The following is a 7992-nucleotide window of genomic DNA, read 5'->3' on the forward strand; positions in this document are numbered from 1 at the left end:
CCTTTATGTCGAAGGCTCCGCATGTGATCTCCTAAGATAATTACCCAGGCAGTATCATAACCCACACACAAATCAAGTGACTTGTATGGCGCATTGACCATTGTAATGCAAGTTCTAAAACGTATTAAAGAATTCATTCATTTACTAGTTGATTTCATGAGTCAATTGAAGTTAGACCACCATGGAAAACCTGAAAGCATTGGACGGCTTTTTCGTCCTGGTAAGAAACTACTTAGCAGTGCGCATCCACGAGAGTCAAACCCAAAACCTTCGTTCTCGTGCATGAACACTTAACCTCTAGACCACTGAGCTGGCATCCAACGGTGTTAATGTCTAACTTCAACTAATCCACGAAACTGAGCCACCGTCCACCATTGTCCTCAGCGAGTTACTATCTCACAACTGATCCGGTTGCTGAGGAGTCCCATAATAGGACGAAACAGTCGTCCAGTGCTTCCAGGTTTTCCATAGAGATCTAGCATCAATTGACTCATGAATTTAACTATAAAACTACTAAAATCTCCGCAAAACATCATGTGATATTTGTTTTTAGTTTGACTTAACAATGAAGACATCAGTAAGTTAGTCAATACTGATTGATTACAATAAAAATAACATGAGCAATGGAAGTAATCACAGAAAGTAATAGTCCCAGGATATCGGAAATTAAATTGATTTAGAATTGTAAACCGTTTGATTTCAACTCAGTTGGATCTTCAGTTAGTTACCCAGTTTATAACCCTTCGAAATTTTCATATTAAGATAAAACTGCTATCCAATACTTTCTGGTTTACATTAGTTGTTAAAGTAGGTTTATTTCATGATGTGAACCTGGAGAAAAGTAGGGGGACTGGGTCTTGGCTACAACATGATGCAGGGCTAGTCAAATGTCACTGAGCCCGAGCCAAATCATCCGACAGTTTGGGTCACTGAATATCGAACAGATCATCGATCCCCATCAAGGTCAATGATAACCAACGCACATCAGTTAATCGTATGCCATGGACTGGTGCATGCGGTGGTGGTCTCGCTATCTTCTCAGTACTCATTCTTACTAATATATTTTCATAATAAAGTCCTTTGTGTTATGCGGTCTTCAAAGTCGCCATAGTGCTTTGATACGTCGAAGGAATAATCCACGTTGATTGCTGACGTCGAGGTGTGACTTTGAAACTAGTTGGTTCGTCACACTATTCTCGTATAACTTGAGTCAACCTCCAATCATTTGACATAGATCATCTACGTTGGTGATTTAAAATGTTATTACAAAGCAATTAGCATGCACAAGTCTGCGAAATAAAACCAAAGAATAAGTATTGAAGTGATTATAATAAACAGTCTAAATAAACATATCATGATTCAAGCTGATGTATTTCAGTGTATATTAGTCTCCTAATGACTTACGCATTCAAGTATTATTATTAGCAGTTGTCGTAGTTCTTCGTCCAAGATGAATAAGCAGTAAAATCTGATTGTTTACTTATTGTGAATGATTTATCGATTATCATAGTGAATTTCAATCAGACATATTTCAGATAGTTAGGAAGAAAACATACTCGACTTAGGTTTTGTTCTAGTTGGTACTCGTCAGAAAAGTGTGCCTGTAATCGTGAAGGAAATGATACTTCCCAATCGTACTTGATGGAAGATTTGGAATCTTTCAACTATCTGGGAAATATCATCGATAAACAAGGAGGATCGAATGTAGACTTAAATGCGAGGATTCGTAAAGTAAGGACAACTTTCTTACAGTTGAACAACATGTGCAACTCAAAACAACCGTCTGCAAACCAATATCAAAGTCACAATCCTCAATACGAATGTCAACACAGTTAGTTCTATAGTACGGAGCTGAAACTTGCAGAGCCACTACAACCATCACCAAAATGTCACAAGTATTTGTGAACAATGTCTACACAAGATACTCAATGTCCGTCACCCGAATTCCATCAACAACAGCCTACTGTGGGAGAGAACAAATCAGCTCCGGACTGAAGAGAGATTTAAGAAAAGACACTGAAGGTGAATAGGACATGCATTGAGGAAATTGTCAAACTGCATCACGAGGCAAGCCCTAACTTGGAATCCTGAAGGGAAGCAGAAAAGAGGAAGGCCAAAGAACATATTACATAGGGAAATAGAAGCAGATATGAAAAGGATGAATATCAACTGGAAAGAGTTTGAAAGAATTGCGCATGACAGGGTTGGATGGAGAATGCTGGTGAGTGACCTATGCTGCTTCGCGAGGAGTAACAGGCGTAAGTTAGTAAGTACTCAGCTTCACCATTGAAGATACCTACGCCTAGTTATTGTTGCTGCGACTGACATATTGTTCGATCGAGATATTTACAAATAACTGCTTCCAATCAATTAACATCTTAACATAATGAACGCGATACTGACCATGTTTAGACATTATACACAAAGATGGATAGTGACTAACAGTCTTATTTAGGACCCGTCAGCTTAATGTAACTGCATCTTAGAGTTGATAATCGCTCTGGGACTTGAACCCAATATTGTTCACTTTAAACGATCTAGAAGAGTTTTAGACTAGAACGAAACAATTGTATCCAATGTCTTTCGGTTTTTCCAAAAGTTGATCTCACTTTTCATTATTACAAAACGAATCTGTTGAAATGATGAAAATCTTTTGTAAAAGAATTTCAATTTATCATGTTTACGCAAGGGTTTAAAGATAAGTTATCGACTGAAATGAAGTTTAGATAACTGATTATGCAATAAGATAGGTTTCATCAATTCATGACGATTCATAATATTACATATAGACATAGACACACACATATGCAAACAAACACACACACACAAACACACTATACCCCAAGGAAAGCATATTCTGATAAAGACGATTAACCTACCTAGTTTTTAGGTTCTATTTAAGTTACAAACCTTAAACTTGAATTCAAATCGGATTAGATAACCGTCGTTTATTTAGGGGAAAACAACTACTGTCCATTATCTTATCTTATCTAAAGACAAAAATTTTTCCTTTATATCCCATAACATTGAATCTTATCAAAACAATTACATAATCATTGGATATCAATAAAAGATTTTTTTGTTTTTTTTGTTTTGTTTTCATATTCCCATTCCCCTTATGATGACGACAATGGTGATGGTGATGATGATGATCAGGATGAGGATGATATTAGTTGTATTGAATGTCAATTACTTATGTGAATCATCGACATTCATCATCAATTCATTGTAAAATATATTCATACTCCCTCTTACCCCCCTATATTAATGATAATTTTAAAAATTCAATAACCAATAGAAACACGGCATTTGATGATGATCATGATGGGGGTGATGGTGGTGATTAGGATAAGGATTAATTATAACTAAATTAAGTATTATTATTAGTAGTAATATTATTTTTAAGAAGAAGACGAAAGGGGGTGAATTAAGGGAATGAATCAATCATGATATAGGAACGAGATCATATCACTCATCTAATCATTCTGATTGGTTCATTTCATCAACAGTTGACCTTGATATCCCAATAGTGACAACTATCTATCAATCATAAAAAGTAGTCAAAAATCTTAATTGGGATAAAACCCTTTTGATTCCCCAAGACACACAAAACTTAATTTATTTTTTATTTTTATTATTTTATTTGTGTTTTTTTTTAAATAAAAAAAAACATCCTCCTTTGATCAGAATGGTATTTGAAACTCATGATGTACTTAAATATTTAACCGACATGGAAACTAATTTGAACATTGGCAAAGCAACAACCACAACAACAAGATCCCCATTACATGAGTTATTTACTACTACGAATAGTAAGAATAATTCACAAGAGGATCGATTATTACGTCATAAATTATGCAATACAGATCAGTTCTATTACAGGCAAACTATAGAATCTATGGATCCAAATTTGATTCAATCCACAAATGAATATACTCATTTACCAGATCATTTAAAGATGATTATAAATAAAACATGGAAAACATATTATGATCAAGAGAATAATGAAAATCATATACCGAATCTAACAAAAACATCAGCTGTATGTACATGTCAAGCGAATATATTAATGAATGATTCAATATATTTCCCTAAATGTTCAACAACAACAACAACAAGTCATGAGTCAAGTTTAGAAATCAATCAATTGATGAAGAAGATACCAAAAATGACGAAATTACGACCAAGACCATTATTAAGACAAAAAGAAAATGATGAACATTATATGACATCATCATTATCAAATAGTATTGTGATTACTTCAAAGACAGTCACTAGTTCTAATGAATTACAATCTATCACTAATACACATAGACCAATGCAAGTACATATGCGTTATCCAATACCACGTAAACAAGATGCTATTTATAATGCAAGATATAAAACGCAACCATGTTTACATTATCAAAAATATAAACATTGTCCACTTGGTGATAATTGTCATTTTGCTCATGGTCCAGATGAATTAAAATATCCACAATTTCATCCAAAATATCGTACTAGAATATGTATTAATTATGCTAATAATGGTCATTGTCCATTTGGTAGTAATTGTTATTTTTTACATTTTACACCACCACCAATCACAACAACCACCACAACAGCAACAGTAACAACTGAGAACCATATTAATCATAATCTGAATAGAACAGCTACTAGTTATTGGGATATTGATCATTTTATACAAGATGATAGTACTATTAGTACTATTAGTAGTAATAGTAATAGTCATATGGATACAATGTCATTATGTTCAAATTTAAGGCGAGTTACTATTTAAAATTTAAAAACTTAATTAATATATTGTTTTGTTTTTCCTTGTTGCCAAGGGTTTTTTGTTTTGTTTATCCTTTAAGGAACATTTTATATATATATATATATATATATATATATATATATATATATATATATATATATATATACATACCTTTCCATTATTATTATTATTATTATTATTATTTAAGATGATAAAATTAATATTTATTTAAATAAATTTCGTTCATTCTGTAATTTTCAAATCTTTACTACTTATTTTTTATATCAGTATTATTGTGACTACTTATATACATAGACCCTCCCCCCCACATACATTTTGTATTTGTCTTCCAAGTAAACAACCTTTTCCAGGGATCATTGTAGATCGGATTTCTCTTTATTATTATTATTATTATTATTATTATTATTACTATGATATTGATTCACAGATCAATAATTGTGCTCGTCCCAGGGATCATGGAGATCCGATTTCTTTTATTCATTATTATGATATTGATTCACAGATCAATCAGTGTGCTCGATTTGAATTGATTTTTAATTTTTAATTAATACTACCTCTATGTTAATGGTGTTTTAATGGATAGACTTATTCATTTATATTAATAATAATAATAATAACACCGGTATAATACTTTATTTTTGTATTGTTGTCAAGTCCATCATAAGTTCCAGGTTGCTGTTGTTGTCGTCATTGTTGTTGTTTATCTCTTCTTTATCTTTTTAACGTTCCCATTTTGTTTACTTGTGATCTATCCATCTTATTTTTTTTAATAAAAACACATTTTGATAAAGATATTTTTATGTCATACTATTTTTATAAATAAACATTAGTCTTATAATGCGTTGATATTCTTGACAGTATTGTATTGATGAGATGTGTGTACATTTGATAACGATGAACCGAGTAAATGACGTCGGCATTACCATTAATATGATATCGTACCCAATCTCCTAGGTTTGGTGAAATTTCACCAAGATTAAAGGGGAATTTCGGTGCCATTTCCCCAGAGTTTACCATAGCGGCTTCCCATAAATGGGTCAAATTTTCTCTCCAAAATTGGGAGCTCAGCGTAATAGCTTTATATTCTGTGCTTTACAATCATATCACTTGACAATGTATGTGGTCACGTGTTATGTACGCCTGAACACTTATTACTACGACCCACAATGTTGACTAGTGTTGAGGATGGTTGGAAAAAATTTAAGGGTGACCAAATCAAAACGTAGTATCAGTTCATAAATTCACTAACTTCTGGTCTTAGTCTTGTTGGTACATGCATATTATTTGGTTGGGGTCCGTGTGACTATCATAAGCAATGGTTGGTGACTGTGACATCGTTCGGAATCGATCACAGTGGTGTAGGTGTGTACACCGTGATTAAAATTCCTTTTTACCTTTCTTTCTGTCTACTAATTCTTTCTCCCTGTATTATATCCTTATATGCAATCTTGGTTTTTATATATATTGCTATAATTGAAGTAATTACTATGAACTCGGTGTACATCTTGTGCTAATGAGCTGTGGCAAATAATGCCGATGCTCATGTGTGCCTGGATCTACGTTGTAGCTAACCAATTGATTGATTCACATCTATACCATTAATTAATGAAATACGGTAGTGTACAGATGACAGAAGTTACTATTAAGTATATTTGTATTCCTTTTGTTATATTCATGAGTAACAATGAAAGCAGTGGAATCCACCACACGTGTTTTGTTCTACTTAGGACTTTTTATCTGGATCACTCTGCATTCCAGAGTTGATCTTTACCATGGGGTTCAAACCCAGTACGTTGTAACTGACTTATTCCACTATGGTTATAAATTTTTTTTTGAAAAATCTAATAAACAATAGGGCCTATTTTCTGTAAAGTACAGTAATGTGTGCCAAATTTTATTTGTAAACTAATAAGTTATTGATTAAATGAACGTATTCACTTGTTATCCACTACTTGGACATTATTATGACCTTCATTATTTTTTTTGTCAAAGAGGTCAATTGAGTTATATGAACATGTTGAATCTTGTATATTTTCTCCAATAAAAAAATATTCTACATTGATCATTGATTAGGTCCGTCCCAAATTCATTATGTGATACAGATTTCTAATGTTGAAATATAATCAATATACATGATGTACGACGGTTCATCTTAACCATTGAAACTACTACAATCTCCACAAAAACCCACCTGATATTAATAAAAAATATGCTCACTAGTGACTGGCTTCACGAGGTATATCCTGGAGTTCTAGTGAGAAGTAGTGACCAGTGGAGTTCAACCAGGTCTGTTGTGATGTAGTAACTCACTGAAGACAATGGTGAATGTGTCGCTCAATTTCGTGGATTAGTTGAAGTTAGACATTAACACCGTTGGATGCCGGCTCAGTGGTCTAGTGGTTAAGTGCTCTGGCGCGAAAACAGTAGGTCCTGGGTTCGAATCTCGCAGGGGGCGAGGTCGTGGATGCGCACTGCTGAGGAGTCCCACAATAGGACGAAACGGCCGTCCAGTGCTTCCAGGTTTTCCATGGTGGTCTAGCTTCAACTGACTCATGATCTTAACCATTGAAATTACTACAATCTCCACAAAAACCCATCTGATATACATTTATTTGTTTGAATACAGATACTGGTAAAAGCGGGCACCGAGTACATATGCGACACACAAGCCACTTGATTTGTGTGTGGGCTGTGATACTGTCCGGTTGTCCAGACCGAAGTAGGGGGTTTTTCTTAGGGAGTCACAACTGGAGCCTTTGACCTAAAGGTCTAATCCACAAGGTAGTGGAGCAACATCAGGAGATGCAGTCTCATGGTAGTAGGTGACAAACGATTGGTTCATTAGCCATTTGTTGCTTCAGGATACTGGAGCCCATGTGCATCATTGGTTGTGAATCAGGGTTTTCCAACTCCCATGGGTGGAATCTGTCTGCCCACCAACCCGGTTGAAGCGCTGGGCATTCTCTTCCCGTCGTCTCAATGTCGTAAACAACAGTGATGCCACGAGAAGGCAGTGCGTAGGACTTCCCTGGCAGAGGCTGTATACGCGTGGTCATGTGTGAGCATTTGAAGCATAAGAGCGGACTCTCCCTACTCTAAACCGTATCAGGGCATTTAAGGACGTTTTCATATATGGTCGATATCCAGCACATAAATAAATCATTTAATTAGTGAATTAGAATAACTAAAGTTAATCCGTAACGTAACATTAAAAA

General features: G+C 34.5%; 1 protein-coding gene across 1 annotated transcript; it reads left to right on the forward strand.

Moving 5' to 3' along the window:
• Positions 1 to 3688: 3688 nt before the first annotated feature.
• Positions 3689 to 4780, forward strand: MS3_00007036 (uncharacterized protein; the record flags this gene model as incomplete). Its single annotated transcript, XM_012942662.3, has 1 exon — positions 3689 to 4780. The coding sequence occupies one exon, from the start codon at positions 3689 to 3691 to the stop codon at positions 4778 to 4780; it is 1092 nt and encodes a 363-aa protein (XP_012798116.2).
• Between the last annotated feature and the right edge of the window lie 3212 nt (positions 4781 to 7992).

The sequence above is a fragment of the Schistosoma haematobium genome, chromosome 2, assembly GCF_000699445.3.
Source record: "Schistosoma haematobium chromosome 2, whole genome shotgun sequence".
Lineage (NCBI taxonomy): Eukaryota > Metazoa > Platyhelminthes > Trematoda > Strigeidida > Schistosomatidae > Schistosoma > Schistosoma haematobium.